At 40.9% G+C, this 23,381-nt stretch overlaps 1 protein-coding gene across 6 annotated transcripts in view; it reads right to left on the bottom strand.

The window, feature by feature from the left end:
- The window catches only part of RAPGEF5 (Rap guanine nucleotide exchange factor 5), a 241,565-nt gene that overhangs the window by 103,580 nt on the left and 114,604 nt on the right, over window positions 1-23,381 (bottom strand). For 4 of the 6 annotated variants that reach the window (XM_074367361.1, XM_074367358.1, XM_074367359.1 and 1 more), the window contains exon 8: window positions 8,546-8,619. The exons of 1 other annotated variant lie outside the window; for it this stretch is intronic. In XM_074367361.1, coding sequence (XP_074223462.1) covers window positions 8,546-8,619 — 74 coding nt within the window. The remainder of the gene's footprint in view (window positions 1-8,545; window positions 8,620-23,381) is intronic. One more of the 6 variants, XM_074367360.1, reaches the window with a different exon arrangement.

The following is a 23,381-nucleotide window of genomic DNA, read 5'->3' as shown; positions in this document are numbered from 1 at the left end:
AATATTTATGACAGATTTCTTATTGCATTCCCCGTGTATGTTCCCCTAGCTCCCTATTTTACTCATTCATTCACTCACTCAGCTGGTTTTTCTTGAACAAGCACCACGTGCCAAGACCTATTACAGGTTCTAGGGACACAGTAGTGAGCAACAACAATAAAAACAAAGTGTCACATGTCATGGGGCTTAAACTCAACAAGGGATGTGGATTACGTAACACAGAGATATGGAATATTAGACGGTCATACATGACCAAAAGGGGAAAAAAGCAGGGTGAGGGACAGAGAAGTGTTATTAAAATAGGAATGTCAGGGCAGGATTCTTTGGTAAGATGTCATCTGAGTGAAGATCTAAAGGGAGTGAAGAATGTTCCAGGCAGAGGAGCAGAAGTGCATGGGCCCTGAGGCTTGGGTGTGTCTGTCATGTTCAAAGAAGAGCAAAGAGGACAGCAGGGCTGGAGCAGGGCTGGAGAGGGGGACACTGGTGGGGCCACTCAGACAGGGGATGCTGGACCAGATCGTGTAGTTTCCTCACAGGATATGAAAGGGCTTTAGATTCTTTTCCTGAACAAGATGGAAATACTCTGGAAAGTTTTGATCATGGGATGGGCATAATTTGACTTACACTTTCACAGGATCCTTCTGTCTTCTGGGTTGAGAAAATACTGTTAAGTGGGGAGAAGCAGTTGAAGCGAGAAGACCCATTGGGAGACTGGTCTTCAGACAAGAGAAGGCCTGGAATTGGTGGCTGCACTGGAGATGGTGAGAAGTAGTTATAACCGGGATATATTTCAAAGGTATGGCCAGCAGAATTTGCTGTCTCCAGGATATTTGGCCTGAGTGACTGGAAGGTTAGGGTTGTGATTTGTTGGGATTGGGAAGATGGCAGAGAAAGTCTAGGAAGGAAGATGACTATTAGATATCCAAGTGGAGCTGCCGGGTTGGCCGTCTGGAGGTCCAGAGAAGTCTAAGCTGGAGACAGGACTTTGGGAGTCATCATAGTGTGGATGGTATTTAAAACCAGAGGAAGGGGTGAGGTTACCAGTGGAGTGATGTAAACAGAGAAGAAATCCATGAACTGAGTCTAATATTTAGAAACTAGGAAGATGAGGAGTAATCTGAAAAGGAGAATGAGGAGAAGCTGGTGATTTGTGAAACAGGTATTTCAAGGAGGACGGAGTGAAAAAACAACCACTGCGGCTGAAATAGCAACTAAGAGGAGTTCAAAATAACTGACACTGAATTCAACAAGAGTAATTGGTGACTTTGAATGTAACTTCTTTCTGAGAAAAGGTGGTAGTGGGAAAAAGCTTTATTAGTGTGGGTTTAACAGAGAATGAGAGACAACTCTTGAGGAGTTGTATTACAAGAAATGGGGCCCTACTTAAAGGTGGATGTTGCAGGGAGTTTTGCTTGCTTGTTCAAGGTGAGGGAATATTCCTGCATATTTATCTTTATTAGAAATCATCCAGTAGAGAGAGAAATTTGATGATGAAGGCAGGAGAGAGGGCAATTTACGGAGCAATGTCTTTGAGTAGGAGAGAGAGCGTAAAGGCCTCCTCTCAGCCAGAAACACGAATGTGAGTATTTCATGCTCTGTACCAGGAGGGGAGGGGGCGTACGGGGGTGGCTGGTGTAACTGGTGGTGGGAACACGTAGAAATTCTTTTCTGAAGGCTTCTATTTCCCAGAGAAATAAGAAGTCAGGTTATTAAACAAGAGTAAAGACTGTGAGAAGACGCTGGAGATAAGAGAAAAGAAGGCATGCAACAGTCCTTTCAGTTCCAAAGGTTGGTAAACTTTTTTTTAAAAGTGTAAATATTTCTAGGCTTCACGGGCCATGTGGTCTCTGGTGCAACTACTCAATTGTGCAGTTTTAGCACAAAAGCAGCAAGAGAGTCTGTAAAGGAGTCAGTACGGCTGTGTTCCAGTAACACCTTATTTACAGAAACAGGCAGTAGGCTGTGGTTTCTCAACTCCTGACTTAAGAGAAGAGGAAATCGGACAAGGGAAGTAGAGTAAGATTGCCAAGCACTAGTAAGGATCCACTGTACTTTGTTTTTAGGTCTTTTTACCCTCACCATCCTCCTTAGGGCATACTGGTTTGTCAGGACTTCAGTGGAGCCCACAGCCGGAGCCAGCGCTAAATACACGGGCCAGTCTTGAAGATGCTCTTTTAACCAATACCAGTGAGTAAAAGAGGGTCAGTGGTGTTAAGGATCCTCAATTCACACTAAGAAGGCAAGGACATTATTCAGGGAAATTTCTACACAAAAATGATTAACATCCTTTAACTGTTTTGACACTTAAAGGAATATGTTTCTGTTATCTGGAAAATTCACTTATGTCGACCATCTAGGATTTCTTCCCTCTCCATCCATGTCATCCTCAGTGTTTAATACACTGCTGTGCTAGAGGAGAGAGGTGTTAATGACCCAGCCACCTCTGGACCTGCTCCGTGGTTGTTTATTCAGTGGTGTGATGAATTGGTCCTAATCTCTGTTTGCTCCCCAGGGTGGCACCCTGTGTAATAGAGGGCACGTGTGGGACTGGGGCCAGGCAGGGGTGGTCCACGGGAGGAAAGCACACAAATGAGCTAATTCATTTGGCAAGTGGGAATGAGCCTGTTACCTCTTCTCACCAGCACAGGCTCCAAAGCAACCGGGCTAAGCTTCAGCAGACTCCAATTTGGAGAGACAGCCTTTCCTTCTGTCTGTGGGTCCCATATATTTTTTAAAAAACAACTGATAACATATCATCAGCAATAAAAGGGTAGAGGAAATTTAAGATACTTTGTTTTTTTTGGTTTCTGTGTGAACATGAGTTGTTTCCTTAGGATAGAGACTTTTCTTTCTTGAGGAAATACGTTTTTATTAGAGACTTGGGTGCACAGATCATGTGTTTTAAACACAAAATGCTATTACTTTAAAAACTGGGTTTCAGATTGACTTAATTATTTTATACTTATAATTAAATCATCCTGTCATTAAAAAAGGAATATTGCTGTCTTGATTTTCTGGTTGCTGCATAATTTCTACATGCATTTTCACAAGATCATCAATTCTTTAGCACTCCTCACATGCAACTATCAAAAAAGGCTTTCAAGGAGGGTTATGAAAGCTTCTTCATTCCCCAGAGAACTTCAAGCCCAGAGAGATGCCCGTATATCCTGGTCTTATAAGGCTTATTTCCTCTTTGGAAATACCATGCTCAGCCAGATGTTCTCTGGGGGGTTCCTTTCACAGCTCTGTAATTTAGTGATTTAATTCAAAAAAGCCATGAATTTATTAATATATTTTGAGAGCTTTGTTATGGCGGGAGAAGCAAGATAGCTAACAGCCCTTGATCTAGACTTTCACATTCCTGGACTACTTAATTTATCTATGTGAAATTAATTATAAACAGTTTACCTAACACTGCTAGGCCAGGAAAAAAATAAAAAGATTAATGTGTAACCGTCAGAAGAGTTATTTAAGAGCCTTATTTCAAGGTCCTGCTTTGAAAAAAAAAATCTCTAATGCATAATTAAAGCTATTCATATGACTTCCAGCATTTGAGAAGAGAAATGTTAAGAATGTAAATGCAAAGTCTGTTTCCTTTACAAATGGAATCATAAAAATGTTCGGTCCATTCTGTCCACAGTAAAATGAAACTTGGACAGGATTCCCTTCAGAAAAGCGACAAGCATGATAAATGAGCAACGTTTACGACATGAGGTGAGAGAGCACAGTTCTGTGTCTGGAAGCATTTTCTGCACTATCGTGACCTTAAAAATCACCTTATCTAAACATTTACCAAAAAACCTCATGCAAAAACTGCTATCAAGGGGAGGAAAACCAGCATAAAAGAGTCCACCTCTCATGAAAGCACTTTTGTAATAACAGAATGCTTTTTAATGCAAATGCAGGGTATTCGGGGAAATTCTTATTGATTACTACATAGTTGATTCACTTCTTCAAAAATTAAATCCTGAATAGCAATTCATCAAGTTTTCTTTTTTTTTTTTTTTTTTTTGCTATTTTATACAGAAAGTCCAAATGACAGAATAAAACACTGATGGGCTGTGATGCTATATTATATTACTAAATTGTATGTGCCTGTTTCTAACACAGAAAACAGTAAGAATTCTTTCCAGGAAAATTCAGAAGACAATTAATAATAAAATAATAATAATGATAACGAAATAATTTCATTTTATTATTCATTTTCTCAAATTTCTTCAGAGCAAGAAAACTATGACAACTTTCTTACTGGTTGGAACAGAAAAATACACCCTTTGATAATTGGGGGAAGGATCAAGATGCACGCAGAGGGAAAAGTGCGTAAGACAGAAACTGAGACATAAAGGCAGGCTTACTAATGCCCAGGGCACCACTAGTACAGGCCTCAATCCCCATGCCGGAGCATCAGAGAGCCTCATTCAATGACTCCTAGTCCCTCACTGGACAGGAGAGGCGAAGCAAGTTCAGGGAGGTTCCTTCCTCTGCTTCTCCTCCCTTGTGGAATGACTTATGTTAATACACCACAGTGGTCAGGCAGACCTGTCCTAGGCAAACACTGTGTGATACCGTGTTCTGCTGGAGTATGGGAGGGAAGGAGGCAGAAACCACAGTTACGTGGAATGTTTATGTTACTTCCTGCACATACTTTCTTAATCATTATACTTACATGATTATTTCTTCAGGTGAAAATAAACACATTATATGTTTACACAATTGATGAAGTAAGGGGCTCATTTATCATATATTTGATTCTCTGAACGTTCAGACTAGAATACGGAGGTCACCAATATTGTACCATGGTTTGACCTGAAGGAAATTACAGCTCAGATCTGTATACAATACTGACCATTCTGCCAAGCAGGGCAGCAAAGTTGGCAATAATAAAGTAGTTTAAAAACAAAGAGAGAATAAGCGATTTTAATAAATTCTAACATAAAGGATTTAAAAGGATCACCTGTTTTGTATGATTGCTATCACAGACTTAAAAAAGAGCTTTCTTCAGTGTGTTTTTTGAAACTCACACTTTGGCTACTGATAAAATAATCGTAAAATAGTTGACAATCAATTTGTATAACAGTTATCATCACTTAATATCAAAATGATTGATTCCAATAGGAATGAAAATAATCACTGAATCCAGTGGTCAATAGCCACCTGAATGAAAGTGAGAATTTCCAAAGTTCAAAATGTTATAAATTGTTCATTGCACATCTCATTATAACCCTTAAACTAGAACCTGGCAAAAATTCTGCACATTTTGATAAAGATTCTTTAACCCTTTAGTCCTGTATAAAGGGTTCTAACAAGTGAAGGGTCTACAGTGTTTTATGTGAAGACACCATAACGGGAGACAGAGTAAAACTGCAGCCCAGTCATGTCAGATACCTTAACTATTCAGACCAAAAGCAACATGACAGACAGATGATCATGATGAGAAAGATAACGGCTCCTGGAGACTAACTTTTTTGGAGTACTTACTACGTGCCAGGCGCTGGTCTGACTGCTTCACAGATGCTCATTTCATCCTCAAAAGCACCCAGCAATGATTTCTACTTCACACATATTAGGAAGGCAGTTGAGCGGGGTGGTTAAAAGCAAGGATGTCAGAGCCAGACTACCTCGGTTGGATTTCTGTCCCCACCACTTATCAGCTCCTCTGTAAAGTGGTGGTAATTATATTATCTGATTCATAGGGTTTGTTGTGAGGTTTCAATATGTTAATAAAAACAAAGAGCTCAGAAGACTGCCTAAGGCGTTTGAAGTGCTGCCTAAGTGTTAACTCTCACAGCTCTGACAGAAAAGGAACACGGGGCACAGGAGAACAGGGTGACTTGCCTGAGGTGGCTGTGGTAGAGCCAAGAGAAGGAGTGGGTGGTCTGCCACAGGAGGCAGTCTCTCAACCTCAAGGAAATGCCTAACACTCAGCCAAAGTCTTTTATGTGCCAGGATGGCAGGCATTGTTTTATGTTCATTTCATGACACTTTACAGAGATGAAAATCAAGCAGGCCAGTCACTGGCTAACATGGTGGGGACACTTTGGTGACCAAGACATGGATGCCACCTGACAGGAACTTACAGGTTTAGAGGCACTGAAGAACCTGCCTACAGGCACCAGCTACAAGGAAGAAGGGCTGAGACACAAATCCCAGTCTCCATTCTTCACTCTGCCCACAAGTCCCTGCACTAAAACAGGAAGTTTCTTAGACAGAAAAGATATTCTTAGTGAGAAAAGGAAGAAAGGTACCAACGTATGAGAGGAGAACTAGAGCTTCCTGGTGGGTGGGAACCTGTGTACAACAAGGCCTAGCCTCTCTGGGGGTAGTGACTGTCTTAACCCTTTCTACAGCCAAGGTTTTCTGCAGCCCAGGGCACCCTCCCCACAGTGACTGACATACTCCATCATGTGCAGGGAAGGAATGAAAACCAACTTGCACTTAACTTGTTTAAAATATACTCTGGAATGAAGACTGCAATCATGTGAAATACTCACCACAGAGTCTGGCATATAGGAGCTCAATTAATTACATGCATATACATCAAATATCAGATTAATACACTGTTGTGTAACGTGCACACAGGTATACACCCACAAGCACACGCATGCATTTGTTTCTAGTTCTGCCTAGATACTGGACGGTGAAACTCTGAAAGTCTCCTTTCAGCTCACCTTGTATGACTTGAACCACTGGTGATCCTACCCCGAGCATTTGGACAGATGGACCTGCAGAATCCAACCAAGAAAAGTGGCACTTCTACTGGGAGGAGCAGATCAAGCTTTCTCAGACACATCAGAGGGAGTGACAGCTGTCTCAGCTGTAGCACTCATAATTATGCATCCCAGTGAACTTCACTCATGACTTTCCAACCTAAACAGAACCTTTTCCTGATCTAATTACTGACTCGCTGGCTTCAACTGGTTTCAGTTTTAGCCCTCGGTACATCCTGTAAATATGCAGTTATGTCACCGTTGCTGGAGAAAAACCACAAAATCTCCAAAAGCAAGGTCTGTGGATCCGACTGAGATACACAGAGGAGTAAAACTGCATTAAAGCCAACTCTTGTCCACAGAGTAAGTCCAAAACAAAGAAGAGCAATTTAAATTTAGAAACTAAATAATAAAGAAACTGTCCCAATAACAACCAAATGCTTTAAGAAGTCTTTGAGAAAGGAATCCCTGCCCAGGTTTCCTCGGATGTCTGCAGTGTAATTTCAGTATGAACTTGTGGGCTACCATATCCTGAATATTACTGCAGCAAAACAATTCCAATCAAGTCCTTATATGAACTTATTAGAACATGACAACCTGTGCAATCTTGACTGAAAAAGCTAATGTGATCACTCTGACCAGAATCAACAGATTTACAACTTTAAAGGTGAACTGCAATGGGTCAACCAAGCTAAGAGTCTTTTTTTCAGCTTTACCGAGATATGCTTAATATACAAAAAGTCACACACATTTAATGTATACATTTTGATGAGTTTGGACCTGCGTGACATCATGACACCATCACCATAATCCTGAAAGGCCATTTCCTCTGTAACGTCTAGTAGAACAGAGCAACACCCTGCAGGAAGTGAGGGCTCTAAAGGGCTTGTCTGCTTCCAGAATTTTCCACCCCTTTCTTCCTGAGAGTCAAGTCTGTCAGATTCTTCACCGGGGCAGTTCCATGAACCCCCTGCTCTGTACACACCATGACTGATTTCCCAGTAGTAGACTCCCCTGGACCCACTCCTTTCTTGTTCTCATGTATAATAAAGTCTCGTGGCTTATTTATTCAACATACTTCTCTTTTTAATCCTCATAAGTCTCCTATCAGGTAGGTTTAGAGATGAGTCATTTAAAACTCACAAGTGAAAAATTCACTACTTAATGTAGCCAGGTATTTAGCCATGTCACATAATGGGACAGCTGGGTGTCCAGGAGGTGGAATTCTGAGGAGTAGAGCTGAACTACTATGAAGTTGCAAAAGAATGTCTTCGTGCCCCCTGTTCTGCTTCTTTCCCTGCTTTCCCTGCTGTCTTGTCCGTACCGAGAATCTTTAAGGGCTCTGCTTTTACATAAAGCTAACAGTGGACAGCACTACTGCCCAAAGTTTATGCTGCCACAGTATTTGGAGGTCAGTTGCTACAGAAAGAACATCCATGCCAGGAGGTGACCCCTGGGGGTCAGCACAGAAACCGAGGCAGGCAAGACTCGCACTCATCTGGCCAAGCCCGGGCTGATTCTCCTCTGCTCCAGGGCATGGTCTGCCCCAGGGTGGTCTCTCCTGATTCTTCACTGACTTTGCTTGCTTTCTCTGGGAAGTGGAGTATTTTTCTGCATCTGTCCACCCTTCCATGAATCAAATCATAAATGTAGTGAGCAATTTTGGCCTCTCTTGTGAAATATCTCTTTATCAAAAATAAGTACTTTATTCCCACTACATGACTGCTTTGCAGAACACAAAAGGTAAAACCTCAATCATCTGCAAGCACCTGCCCTATCTCACCACTCTCGACACAGCAGAACGGCGCGATGAGGGGCTGTCACAGAACTTATCACACCTGGGGATCTGGAACACCTTCAGACTCTGTCACAGTTATGTGTTTGTCATTGTTGTCTTCATCTCGTTCAACTGCTTAAAGAAGAAAAGAAAAAGAACAACATTACACAAATGTCGCACCATACGAAAACTGTTTCGGGTCATTTTCTTTTCAGATGGCAATGTGACAAGAAAAAAATGTTAGGTATTCACAAAATGTAAATATCTGTATTTGTTTTTATTATTTAGATGAAAAGTTTAACTAATAGCACTGGGCACTTTTCACTGTATTTTCTCATTTATTAAATCAAAGGCATTGGAGAAATCTGATTGCAACTTTCCTCATCACCTCAACCCACTGAGACAACAACATGTCAGTACTGAGCTTTACCCAAGGGGAGCTGGGGTAGAGATGAAGGCTTCTATCAAATTCTTGTGAAAACACCTTTTTTTTAAAATGTTTTTTATTGAAATGTAGTTGATTTACAATGTTAGTTTCAGGTGTACAGCTAAGTGATTCAGTTATGTGTATATGTGTATATATACATTTACATTTTCACCAACATTGTAGGAGGAGAACATTCTTATTTTTAAGTGTGATTTTTTTGGCTAATAGTTTAGTGTTACATAATATATATATACACACACACACACATTTTTTTTCTTTTCAGATTCTTTTCCATTATATGTTATTACAAGAAATTGAATATAGTTCCCTGTGCTATAAAGTAGGTCCTTGTTGTTTATCTATTTTATATATAGTAATGTGTATTTATTAATCCCAAAACCCTAGTTTATCCCTCCCTGCCCTTTCCTCTTTGATAACCAGTTTGCTTTCTATATCTGAGTCTGTTTTTGGTTTGTAAATAGAATCTGTATCATTTCTTTTTAGATTCCACATATAAGTGGTATCATATGACATTTGTCTTTGTCTGACTTACTTTACTCAATATGATAATTGCTAGGTCCAACCATGTTACTGCAAATGGCATTATTTCATCTTTTAAGGTTGAGTAACACTCCACTGCATACACATACACCACATCTTCTTCATCCAGTCATTTGTTGATGGACATTTAGGTTGTTTCCAATGTTTCGGCTATTGTAAATAGTGCTGCTATGAACATTGGGGTGTATGTGTCTTTTCGAATTATAGTTTTCTCCACATATATGCCCAGGAGTGGGATTGCTGGATCATATGCTAAGTCCATTTTTAGTTTTTTAAGGAACCTTCATACTGTCGTCCATAGTGGCTGCAGCAATTTACATTCTCACCAACAGTGTAGGAGGAGAACATTCTTTTTTTTAAGTGTGATCTTTTTGGCTAATAGTTTACTGTTACATAATGAAGGAAGCACGATATTTTATATTTGGATTTCTTCATGCACTATTACCACCAAATTCCAAACTATGGGGTCTTTTTTTTTTAACTTTTTTTATTGATTTATAATCATTTTACAATGTTGTGTCAAATTCCAGTGTTCAGCACAATTTTTCAGTTATTCATGGACATATACACACTCATTGTCACATTTTTTTCTCTGTGAGTTATCATAACATTTTGTGTATATTTCCCTGTGCTATACAGTATAGTCTATTCTACAATTTTGAAATCCCAGTCTATCCCTTCCCACCCTCCACCCCCCTGGTAACCACAAGTCTGTATTCTCTGTCTGTGAGTCTATTTCTGTCCTGTATTTACGCTTTGTTTTTGTTTGTTTGTTTTTGTTTTTGTTTTTTAGATTCCACATATGAGCGATCTCATATGGTATTTTTCTTTCTCTTTCTGGCTTACTTCACTTAGAATGACATTCTCCAGGAGCATCCATGTTGCTGCAAATGGCATTATGTTGTCGGTTTTTATGGCTGAGTAGTATTCCATTGTATAAATATACCAGTTCTTCTTTATCCAGTCACCTGTTGATGGACATTTAGGCTGTTTCCATGTTTTGGCTATTGTAAATAGTGCTGCTATGAACATTGGGGTGCAGGTGTCATCCTGAAGTAGATTTCCTTCTGGATACAAGCCCAGGAGTGGGATTCCTGGGTCATATGGTAAGTCTATTCCTAGTCTTTTGAGGAATCTCCACACTGTTTTCCACAGTGGCTGCACCAAACTGCATTCCCACCAGCAGTGTAGGAGGGTTCCCCTTTCTCCACAGCCTCTCCAGCATTTGTCATTTGTGGATTTTTGAATGACGGCCATTCTGACTGGTGTGAGGTGATACCTCATTGTAGTTTTGATTTGCATTTCTCTGATAATTAGTGATACGGAGCATTTTTTCATGTGCTTTTTGATCATTTGTATGCCTTCCTTGGAGAATTGCTTGTTTAGGTCTTCTGCCCATTTTTGGATTGGGTTGTTTATTTTTTTCTTATTGAGTCGTATGAGCTGCTTATATATTCTGGAGATCAAGCCTTTGTCGGTTTCACTTGCAAAAATTTTCTCCCATGCCGTAGGTTTTCTTCTTGTTTTATTTCTGGTTTCCTTTGCTGTGCAGAAGCTTCTAAGTTTCATTAGGTCCCATTTGTTTATTCTTGCTTTTATTTCTTCTAGGAGAAAATTTTTGAAATGTATGTCAGGTAATGTTTTGCCTATGTTTTCCTCTAGGAGGTTTATTGTATCTTGTCTTATGTTTAAGTCTTTAATCCATTTTGAGTTGATTTTTGTCTATGGTGTAAGGGAGTGTTCTAGCTTCATTGTTTTACATGCTGCTGTCCAGTTTTCCCAACACCATTTGCTGAAGAGACTGTCTTTATTCCAATGTATATTCTTGCCTCCTTTGTCAAAGATGAGTTGACCAAAAGTTTGTGGGTTCATTTCTGGGCTCTCTATTCTGTTCCATTGGTCTATATGTCTGTTTTGGTACCAATACCATGCTGTCTTGATGACTGTAGCTCTATAGTATTGTCTGAAGTCTGGGAGAGTTATTCCTCCAGCCTCTTTCTTTCTCTTCAGTAATGCTTTGGCAATTCTAGGTCTTTGATGGTTCCATATGAATTTTATTATGATTTGTTCTAGTTCTGTGAAATATGTCCTGGGTAATTGGATAGGGATTGCATTAAATCTGTAGATTGCCTTGGGCAGTGTGACCATTTTAACAATATTGATTCTTCCAATCCAAGAGCATGGAATATCTTTCTATTTTTTAAAGTCTTCTTTAATTTCCTTCATCAATGGTTTATAGTTTTCTGTGTATAATTCTTTCACCTCCTTGGTTAGATTTATTCCCAGATATTTTATTACTTTGGGTGCTATTTTAAAGGGGATTGTTTCTTTACTTTCTTCTTCTGTTGATTTATCGTTAGTGTAAAGAAATGCAACTGATTTCTGAACGTTAATTTTGTAACCTGCTACCTTGCTGAATTCTTCAATCAGCTCTAGTAGCTTTTGTGTGGACCTTTTAGGGTTTTCTATATATAGTAACATGTCATCAGCATATAATGACACTTTTACCTCTTCTTTTCCAATTTGGATCCCTTTTATTTCTTTCTCTTGCCTGACTGCTGTGGCTAGGACTTCCAGGACTATGTTGAATAGGAGTGGTGATAGTGCGCATCCTTGTCTTGTCCCAGATTTTAGTGGGAAGCTTTTGAGTTTTTCACCTTTGAGTACTATGCTGGCTATAGGTTTGTCATATACAGCTTTTATTATGTTGAGATACGTTCCCTCTATACCCACTTTGGCGAGAGTTTTTATCATAAATGGGTGTTGAATTTTATCAAATGCTTTTTCTGCATCGATTGAGATGACCATGTGGTTTTTGTCCTTTCTCTTCTTGATGTGATGTATTACACTGATTGATTTGCGTATGTTGAACCAGCCTTGTGTCCCTGGGATGAACCCCACTTGGTCATGATGTATAATCTTTTTTATGTGTTGTTGGATTCTGTTTGCTAAAATTTTGGTGAGGATTTTGGCGTCTATGTTCATCAGTGATACTGGCCTGTAATTCTCTTTTTTTGTAGTGTCTTTGCCTGGTTTTGGTATCAGGGTGATGGTGGCTTCATAGAATGAGTTTGGGAGTATTCCCTCCTTTTCAATCGTCTGGAAGAGTTTGAGAAGGACTGGTATGAGTTCTTCTTTGTATGTTTGGTAGAATTCCCCGGTGAAGCCGTCCGGTCCTGGACTTTTATTTGTAGGGAGGTTTTTAATTGCTGTTTCTATTTCCTTTCTAGTGATCGGATTGTTCAAGTGTTCAGATTCTTCTTGATTCAGTTTTGGTGGACACTATGTTTCCAGAAACTTGTCCATCTCCTCTAGGTTATCCAGTTTGGTTCCATATAGTTTTTCATAATATTCTCGTATGATATTCTGTATTTCTATTTTGTTTGTTGTAATTTCTCCATTTTCCTTTCTTATTTTGCTAATTTGTGCTCTCTCTTTTTTCTTCTTTGTGAGTTTGGCCAGAGGTTTTTCGATTTTATTTACTTTTTCAAAAAACCAGCTTTTGGTTTGGTTGATTTTTTCTATGGTGTTGTTAATCTCTATTGTATTTAATTCCTCTCTGATCTTTATTATTTCCTTCCTTCTGCTGCTTTTTGGGGCTTTTTGTTCTTCTTTTTCTAATTCATTCAGGTGGTGGGTTAAATTGTTTATTTGAGATTGTTCTTTTTTGAGGAAGGCCTGTATCGCTATAAACTTCCCTCTTAGCACTGCCTTTGCTGTGTCCCATAGGTTTTGAGTGGTTGTGCTTTCATTATCATTTGTCTCAAGGTATTTTTTAATTTCAGCTTTGATTTCCTCATTGATCCATTGTTTTTTCAATAACATATTGTTTAATCTCCATGCTTTCCTTTTTTTCTCCTTTGTTTCTCTGTTGTTGATTTCCAGTTTTATGGCATCGTGGTCAGTAAAGGTGCTTGAGATAATTTCTATCTTCTTAAAATTGTTGAGGTTTCTTTTGTGCCCAAGTACACGATCGATCCTGGAAGATGTTCCATGTGCACTTGAAAAGAATGTATATCCTATTTTTTGGGGGTGTAATGCTCTGAAAATATCCACCAAATCTAGTTTTTCTATTGTAGTATTTAATTTCTCTGTTGCCTTGTTTATTTTCTGTCTGGAAGATCTGTCTAGTGATGTTAATGCAGTGTTAAAATCTCCAACTATGATTGTATTCCCATCAATATCCCCCTTTATCTCTGTTAGTAATTCTTGTATGTACTTAGGTGCTCCTATATTGGGTGCATATATATTCACGAGTGTAATATCCTCATCTTGTATCACTCCTTTAATCATTATTAAATGTCCTTCTTTATCTTTCTTTATGGCCTTTGTTTTAAAGTCTATTTTGTCTGAAATCAGTACTGCAACACCTGCTTTTTTGGCTTTTCCATTTGCATGGAATATCCTTTTCCATCCTTTCACTCTCAATCTATATGTGTCCTTCTCCCTAAAGTGGGTCTCTTGTATGCAGCATATTGAAGGTTCTTGCTTTATTATCCAGTCTGCCACTCTGTGTCTTTTGACTGGCGCATTTAGTCCATTAACATTTACAGTAATTAATGATAGATGTGTGTTTATTGCCATTTTGAACTTATCTTTGCAGTTGAATTGGTATATCCTCTTTGTTCCTTTCTTCTTCCTTTTGTGGTTTGGTAATTTTCCTTTGTATTATCATGGATTTTATTTAATTTTTGTGACTCCTTTGTAAATTTTTGGCTTGTGGTTACCCTTTTTTGTAAATCCGTCAACCCATTACTATAACTGTTTTTATTAAACTGATAGTAACATGATCTCAAACCCATCCTACTGTTAAAAAAATTTTAAAAAGAAAGAAAAAAATATTCTATGTTTCCCTGCCTCCCTCTCCCACTCTCAGTGATTTGTATGTCTTCTTTTATAATTTCATGTTTACTTTATTTGTAATTCATGAGTTATCACCTTTCCAGTTGTGTGTTTCTCATTTCTGTAGCATCCTGCTGCTTTTCTATTTAGAATAGCCCTTTCAATATTTCTTTTAGCATGGGTTTAGTGTTGCTAAACTCCTGCAGCTTTTTTTTGTCTGTGAAACTCTTTATTTCTCCTTCTATCCTCAAGGATAGCCTTGCTGGATGAAGGATCCTAGGCTGCATCGTTTTTTCATTCAGGGCTTTGAATATATCTTGCCACTCCCTTCTGGCCTGTAGTGTTTGTGTAGAGAAATCAGCTGAGAGCCTTATGGGGGTTCCCTTGTAACTTACTCTTTGCTTTTCTCTTGCTGCCTTTAGAATCCTTTCTTTATCCTTGACTCTGGCCATCTTGATTATGATATGTCTTGGTGTGGGTCTATTTGGGTTCTTCCTGTTTGGGACCCTCTGAGCTTCCTGTACTTGGATATCTGATTCCTTCTTTAAGTTTGGGAAGTTTTCAGTCATGATTTCTTCAAAAACCTTTTCAATCCCCTTTGATCTTTCTTCTCCTTCTGGGACCCCTATTATGTGAAGATTGGGACGCTTTATATTATCCCATAGGTCCCTTATGCTATTTTCATTATTTTTTATTTGCTTCTCTTGTAGTTCTTCTGAATGGGTGCTTTCTATTGCCCTGTCTTCTAGATCACTAATTCGTTCCTCTGCATTATCTAGTCGGCTTTGCACAGCTATTAGATCATTCCTCATCTCTGTCAATGAGTTTACCCATTCTACTTGGCTCTTCTTTATAGCTTCAATTTCATTTTTGACATATTTTATATCTCTAAACACTATCTCTTTTAATTCCTTCAGCAATTCGATCACTCCTTTTTTGAAATCTTGATCTAGTAGGCTACCGATGTCTATTTCGTTGATCTTTCTTTCAGGGGATTTCTCTTGTTCTTTTAATTGGGAAAGGTTTTTCTGCTTCTTCATCTTGCTCATACGTCTTTGGCACTGTGGTTTATGGAGTATCAGTTGTTTATTTTGGTCCTTAAGGATTTTATCTATCTGATGCGTATTTAGGAATAGAACTTAGGGAAAAAAGAAAAAAAAAAAAGAGAGAGAAAGAATTTTAAAAGAAGGGAGAAAGAGGGTTTGAAAACAGTGTATAATGAATAATAGAAGAGTGAGTTGAAGCAGAGTATTAATCGGGTTGAGACGTCCTTTTGAAACCTTTACAAAAAAAGGGGGGGGGAGATGAATAGATGTATTTGAAACCTGTGTCTAATCAATAGCAGGACATCAAAACCCAAGAGAAATAGAAATGAATTAAGAAGTAAAATTTAAGAGAGTAATAGAAAATAGAACAGGTAAAAACAGATTTAAAAAAAAAGGGGGGGGGGGTTGTCGGTGTTCTCCTGGAGTCTGTGTGCTTTTAATGTGAAGTCTTTTTGTCTTCGTCCTGTTTTGGAAGCTCAGCTTGCTGTTTTCAGAGGCCCTCCGTTGGCGCCCTCTTCTGTGCTGCTCCCAGCACCTGTCGGCAAGCTGATCGCGCCTCCTCCTAACACTGGGTCAGGTGCAGCTCTCTGCTGTGGGCGGGCGGGTCGCTTGCCCCTCTGGATGCCGCAGTCAGATGTTGCAGACTGGCCGGGTAGGAGGGCAGGTCGTGCCCCCTCCCAGCACCTCGGTCAGGGGCTGTGTTCCTGCCTGAAAGGCGGGGGGGAGGGGGGGGCGGGGGCGCTCTCCCTCTACCTGCGCTGCCGGTAGTTCTGTAGTTCCGCTCTCTGTGCGGCTTCGCGCTCCGCCCTGTTCGGCGCTCCGTAGGTGGGCTCCGGGAAGACCGAGGGACAGCCCTGTCCCTGCTCCGAGCCAAAACCCAGCTCCTTGTTTGTCTTTGTGGAGCAAGTTCTCTGAGGGACCAGGATGGAAGGATCCTATCTGCCCCGGGCTGCAGGCCAGTCTCAGTCTGGCCTTTGAGGCTGCTAAGCCCTTCGGTGTGGATGCAGGTTTCGCCCCCGCCCCCGCCCCCGCCTGAGTGCTCAGCGTGGAGGATATGGTGGCTGTGCCTGAGCCCCGCCTCTCTTCCCCCGAAAACTTTCCGTGGGTTTTCAGAGATGGGGGTGTGCACCCTTCCCCGAAGAGCACATCAACCTTGCTGTTTTATGGAGGGCCCAGGTTGTTCTGCCCTGTGCACCCACAGCCACGGTGCGCAGCCCCTTGCGTTCCCCCGGGGCTGCCTCCGTGCAGCCACTTCCGTCCTCCGCTGGGCTTGTGCAGCCTGGCCCTGCCCGCCGCTGCCGGCCCGCATCTCAGGCTGGGTGTCGGGGAGACGCTCTGTGCCCGTTTAACTTAGTTCTGTTAGTCAAGGGCTGCTCTGTACAGATCCGAGCCTCAGAGGCTCCCCCTCCGTCCCGCTGGCCTCTCAGTTGGAGAGGGGAGACCCAGCGAGCGAGCGCCAGTCCTCCTTTGCCGCTCCCTCCCCGCGGGACCAGTCCTGAGCTGCTTTGCCTTTTGTTCTTTCTTTTTTCCTTTTCTCCTACCAGATTTTTGGCGTCTTTATCTTTTGAAGAGGGTGATGTTCTGTCGGAGTTCCACAGGTGCTCTGGTTGGCTGAGTGGGTCTGTAGATGTGGGTCTTGTTGTATTTGTGGGAGAGGGTGACCTGCGAGTGTCCTTCTACTCCGCCATCTTCTCCCGGAGACTCCAAACTATGGGGTCTTAAATCCACCTCTTCTCCTATATCTCTCCAGCCTCTCCCTATCCAAGTCTGCGTCACTCTTTCTGCACTGGTGCTGTAATCTCCTACCACAAGGTCCCTGACCCCAGCTCCTCTCTAATACAGTCCAGCTTGGGCACAACTGCTAAATCATTAGTCTCAAAAAATACACCAACAAGTACCACGCTTTGACCTCTGTATCGTTATCAAGTCTGAACCCTCTGCTCATCACTGGAGGTCTTCCTTGAGCTCCCCAGCTTCCTCCTCAGCCTCAACTTCACACTGACATTCAACTTCAAAACATACTGTACCCAGCTCTGATCCAAACTTATTTCATTATTTTTCTCCTTGGACAGCTTGCTCTTCCATTTTTAACAAATATGTACTTAGCACCTATTACGTGCCTGGCACCAGGGTTATTACAGTCAACAAGACAGAGAAGCCCCTGATCTCGTGAAGTCCACACACGAGCTGGGGGACAGCTGATGGACAAGGACTACTGCTCCAACAAGTAACAGTAAGAAATAGTATGATAAGAGTTTTTTAAAATACGATGAAATTAAAGATCATGATAAATGGGGAAATGACAGAAAACAACTGAGGGAGGTCACTGTGGAGAGGAGGACAGGGATGGTGCTTCTTTTAGCAGTGATACTGGGGCTGAGACCTGAGGGTTAGACAGAGCCACCCGTGGCAGGTGAGGGGACACCAGACAAGTCTGGAGAGAGCACAGACCACAGTCAATTCATATTTTTGACTAAGAACATGGGGAAGCACTGAGGAATTTTAAATCAGGAACTGCATGGTTTGATGTCTATTTTCAAAAGTCCTTTTTGCCTGCTTAGTGGAGGATACTTAGGAGAAGCAGGAAACAGGGAGACCAGCTAGGCGGCCATTGCCATCGTCTGGGTTAGAGATGACAATGGCAATGAGCTAGAAACATGGGGGATATGAGTTGTGTTTTTAAGACAGAACAGACACAAGTTGCCAATGAAATGTATACGAGAGGCATGGGATTGTAGGGGCAGGGCAGGGAGATGAGGAAGAAGCAATTGAGGTGACTCCTAAGAAAGTTAAGTCATTGCTTGCACCCACCATTGCACCGTCCTCTCCATCAAAGGCAGGCCCCAAGCACACGAACCTCACTGACAGGGAGGCCACCCACTGTACTTTTTGGATTCAGTTTGTACTGTTTTGTATATTTTTAAATACTGTGCTCTCTGCTCTGTATTTTTAAAAATATCATTTCATGTACCTTTTGCTTTTAAATGCCTTTTATGCCCACTGTGAGGTGCTTACCAAAAATGCCATGCCTGCACTGTGAGCTCTGTAAAAATCAACTGAGATGAACAATGTCTTCCCAAGTGACCAAAATGGCACAACTTGACTACACCTATGTATATGAGCTATGTCTTTTATAACCATTTATGAAAAAAAGAGGGGAGGGAAATTCTTCTGTGAAACTTCATGGCTGAACTGGGATAACTCCTACCAGCTGAACACCTAAAGGCACGGAAGGAACAGAGGAAGTGGGCAGAAGCTTTTCTTCTATTTTCAGCAAGAAAGTTCTATTCACACTGGTTCAAAGGGAGTCCTCTGCTGTTACTGTTGCCCGATTAGGAGGAAACTTAAGAATAAAGAAAAAGCACTCATGTTTTCTCTGAAAGTCTAGAGGCAAAAATGCAAAGGGAAAATAAAATACAAAACAAACCCCAAAATTCCACTTAAAAATGCAATGAGCTGTGGTAGTAAGGGACTCCACTAGCCCACTGAAATAATATGAGAAGTCTTTCCTCATCCTGCAATGGAAAGAATTTTCCTAGAGGGCAATCTGATAATGTACCAGTGTGGAACAGCTTTGCCCACATGAAGTACCAATCATACCTTGGCACTTAATTTATGCTTTATTTTAATTTTTGCTCTTTAAATAAAGTCTTGGTTTTGAAGAAAATAAAGAAAATTAAATTGTGGAATACTGTTGCCAACTAAATTCATGTTTTTGTTTTTAAAACAACAATGTTTTGATGTCTAGGCATTTCTTTTTCTCACCTTATTATGCTGCAACAAAACACATACCGGACAATGAGTAAGAATCTCATGATTGAGAGTTAACACTATTTTTTGAGATTTAGACATAAGCTTAGTACATGTAAATAGAACCAAAAGAAGAGATTAGCCTAAAAGCACCCTTGGGATAAAAATTTTGTTCTATATTTCTAGCTTTTCCTCAACAACAATGCTACATTTCTTATCATATCTTTGAAGACCTCAAAATTGGTTGCCCAGAGTTACACTTTGCTTATCAGAGTGAGAATCAGAGACATAAGCGAGTTAAAGGGACGTGACAAAGGTAGCTCAGCACCAGGCATAACAAAGAGACACTCAAGTTCTCGTAGACTCTCACCCTCAGCACACTGGCAATGAAGGAAAGAGCGTGCTCTCCTACAACAGATAACATTATTTTCTTGGAAATCCTGAAAAAATATGATTCTAAGAATGCATTTTAGCCAGGGGTTCACTTGAGGGAAAAAAACTTTATTTATCCTGGACATCGGAGGGTTTATAGTCACCCCATGAAGTCGCATGACTGACACAGTTAGCCACCTAAAAGAGAATGCTTTACTGGCCCTTTAAAATGAAGATTAATGTCAAGGAATACATAAGGAAGCAACTTTTCATGCCTCCTCGTAGCACAGCTCCTGTGGTCAAACAAGGAGGAAGCAGTTATTCAGATTTCTGAGCTGAATTCTTTTATCTGATCAGAATAAGAATATGCTGGGGGAAATTTTCCTATGCAAATATTGATTCTGGGATAGTTCCCTCCAGGGGAACACAGACAGAGGAATGACAGCTTCTGGGACCAAGGGAGGCTCGAAGCCTCATTCTCTGCCAACACAAACCACCCCCTTATCTCTCAACACACAGAGTCCAAAAGCAAGAAAAGGCCCTTGAAAATAACTAACCACAACAAAAGTTACAGCACAAGATCTGAAGCATATACTTTGAAAAATAAACATGAGAGTCCACAGGAGAACAAAGACTATATGTGGATTAATTAGCACTAATTCACAAAAGGATACTTAGTTTAATTGTATCTATTTGTAAGTTAGCCAAGAGCAATTCAAGAAGAGTTACTGCTGACAGCCTCCAAGGGTTCCAGGGCTTGCCCAGATGTCACTTTCTTGCTGCCTTGAGGACAACAGGTTCTTTTTCCCTATGACTTACTGGGATGGTTGCTAAGAAAACTCTCCTAATAATTCTATTAATGTTATCATTTAAACACAAAGGGGATTCATGTTCTTTCAAAATGATGCTTTAATTTCTGATCAGTTCTGTAAAGGTGAAAGCCAAACCAACAGGTCATTAAATACAATGACTGTAATGCACTAGATGAGTATAGTCAAGAGTGTCTTCTTTAAAAATCAGCCAAACTATTTTTTTTTTAATTTACAAATCAACCAGAAATCTTACCACAGACAGAAATTTAGCATTTCAAGTCCCAAAGTGAGAAATCAGCAAACACAGTTAAGAAAAGTAATTTGTTGAGTTCTTTGCCAAGAATTAAAGTTTTGGCAATCATAATGTAATCTTTCACCTCCGCAGTATTTTCACAGAGTGAAAGCTATTTCACAAAAGGTCTCATCTGATGTTCGCACAACCTGAAGAGCTGGGCGTGAAAAATTTCATAGATGAGGTTAGGTCACCTGTCTCAGTCCTCCCCTGAAAAAAATGTATGTATCTGAGGCAGTTCAAGTTGCCCTCAGTCAAAGGCAGAGCAGGGCAGGCTGGTCCACCCGCACATCTGCAAATCCACTCCTTTGGCTCCTGACCAGTATTTATTTTCATTTCTTTTCTTTTTTAATGAAATAGAATCGAATACAGTAGAAAGAACAGGGGGAAAAAAACCAAACAAACCCTAAAGGTCAAAATGCATTCCAATTAGTAAAATTAAGTATTTTTTACAAATGTGAATTAGATATATACCTAGTCGGGCTCTTTTCTGTGTCCTGTGGGTTGTGGACATAAAAATGTTAGGAAAACACTGACGTATCTCCAGGCCACAGGATGCAGAACCCAGTTCCTCATTATCCAAATAACCAGCTTTTTTTGCTACCATTTCTGGACAAGGGTCATAATATTTACTTGAGGAGCCCCCTCAATGAGAGGCTACAACCACATTCAACAGGGAGTGCCTTCCCCACGAGAGGGCACGGGAATGAGCTTCCAGCAAGAAATGCTGACAGAGTATTTTCACTTTTAGTTACCAGCACATAATCACGGCTGCTTCCAAGTGCTCAAAATTTTCCTATCCTTTAAAAAGTAAGGGGAAAAGCAGTTGCAAGCTTCACACCTCATCACTGTGGTTTTTTAGTATTAAAATTTGAAAAATAATAGTCAGCAGTCACCACCAAGTGACGCTATATAGTAATTTTTTACTTTTTAATGTTTTATTTATTTTTCCAGTTTAATTGAAAATAACTGACACACATCACTATATAAGTTTAAGGGGTACAGCATGATGTTCTGATTTACAAATACTGTGAAATGATTATCACAACTGGTTCAGCTAACATTCATCTTCTCATACAGATACAGCAAAAAAAAAAAAGAAAGAAAAAAGGAAAATATTTCTCATGTGATGAGAACTGTTAGGATTTACTCTCTTAACAGCTTTCCTATATACCATACAGCAGCACGAGCTACAGTCATCACACTGTACATTACACCCTTAGTATTTATCTTCTAACTGGAAGTTTGCATCTCTTGTCCACTTTCTTTCACTTCCCCCTCCTCCCACACTCTGCCTCTGGTAACCTCAAGTCTGATCTCTTTTTCCATGAGTTTGGTTTTTTCCTTTACCCACTCATCCACTGATGAACGCTTAGGTTGCTTCCATGTCTTGGCTATTGTAAATAATGCTGCTGTGAACATAGGACATAGGTGGGTGTGCAGTTATCTTTCTGAGTTAGTGTTTTCATTTCTTTTAGATATGCTTCTAGAAGTGGAATTTCTGGATCACATGGCAGGTCTTTTTCTAATTTTTTAAGGATTTTCCAGACTGTTTCCCATAACGGCTGCACCAATTTATATTCCCACCACGCCACCATATTATCATCTGGCCCATCCAGTGCCATTTGAACTTCTCGTTGGAAGCTGACCAATGACCACTACATCTCTGTCCCAGTCTGTTCAGACTGTCAGCTGAACTTGAGACTGTTGTTTTAAAACTCTCTTTTCTGGGTTCTTATCATCTTGAAACCCTCTAAAAATGCAAGTTTCCTGCAGGCTCTCTTTTCTCTTTGTCTCCTTCCTCCATGATCTTATCTGTTCCTATGGTTTCAACTTTCACTGTTACGCGGGTTATTCCCAAATCTGTGTCTCCATCTCTGCCCTCCTCTCTGAGTTCCAGGCCACATCTCCAGTTACACGCTGAGCATATTCATTTCACAGGCCATCGTGTGTCTGCTCCATACGAGCTGCTGGGATAGGTGTGGTGGCACAGCCTCTGCCCTCAAAAACGAGTCATCAAATTAATAGGACACGAGGACACAAAGGTCTGAAATTGCATGCATCACACTCACTGTATTACACAAGCCTCTTCCTGTTCCTGGGGTCTGTATTTTCAGTTCATATCACCACCAGGCATCTTCATGCTCTTCCTTCCCTGCCATCCTCACATCCCTCTCTCACTAAATTCTGCCACTTCTTCCTCCCTGGCAGTGTCATAGCTCATGACCCCACCACCTCTCACTGGGGCCACTGCTCCAGCCTCTTAGCCAGCCTCTCCCTTGATTCAGCCTCCACCCAGCTGCCTGAGGTCCATTTCCAAAACATGAGTCTGATCATGCCATGCCTCACCACCCCTCCAGCCTTTTAGACTCCTGGCTCTAGCCACTTGGAGAACATGACAGTCACACAAGGAGCTCAATACCAATTCAGGCTCCACAGCCCCATCCCTGCATCCTGGATGCAGTAAGGCTCGGCCCAGGGATGTGCAGGCTTGAGAGCTTTGACACCTGTGCTCCCTCCTCTGCTAAACACTGGCCAACATCCAGGCTAAAGCCTCAACCTTGCCTTGAAGGCCAGGCATTTGGGTCTCACACTCTCCTAGGTGCACCTCCCACATTTCTTTGTTTCTCGCCCGGAATGCCCTTGTCTCCACCTTCACTCACCAGGTGAAGTTCTTACCCACCTTGCTCTCCAGCTCAAACACCTAGTGAGAACCCTTCTGAGTCCTCACCACCTGCACCCTTGTCCCTCGACAAAATGATGAATCCTTTCCACTTGGAAACAAAGCTCTTTTT

The sequence above is a fragment of the Camelus bactrianus genome, chromosome 7 (genome assembly GCF_048773025.1).
Source record: "Camelus bactrianus isolate YW-2024 breed Bactrian camel chromosome 7, ASM4877302v1, whole genome shotgun sequence".
Lineage (NCBI taxonomy): Eukaryota > Metazoa > Chordata > Mammalia > Artiodactyla > Camelidae > Camelus > Camelus bactrianus.
Note: the sequence above shows the minus strand (reverse complement) of the source record. Positions and strands in the feature narration are given on the sequence as shown.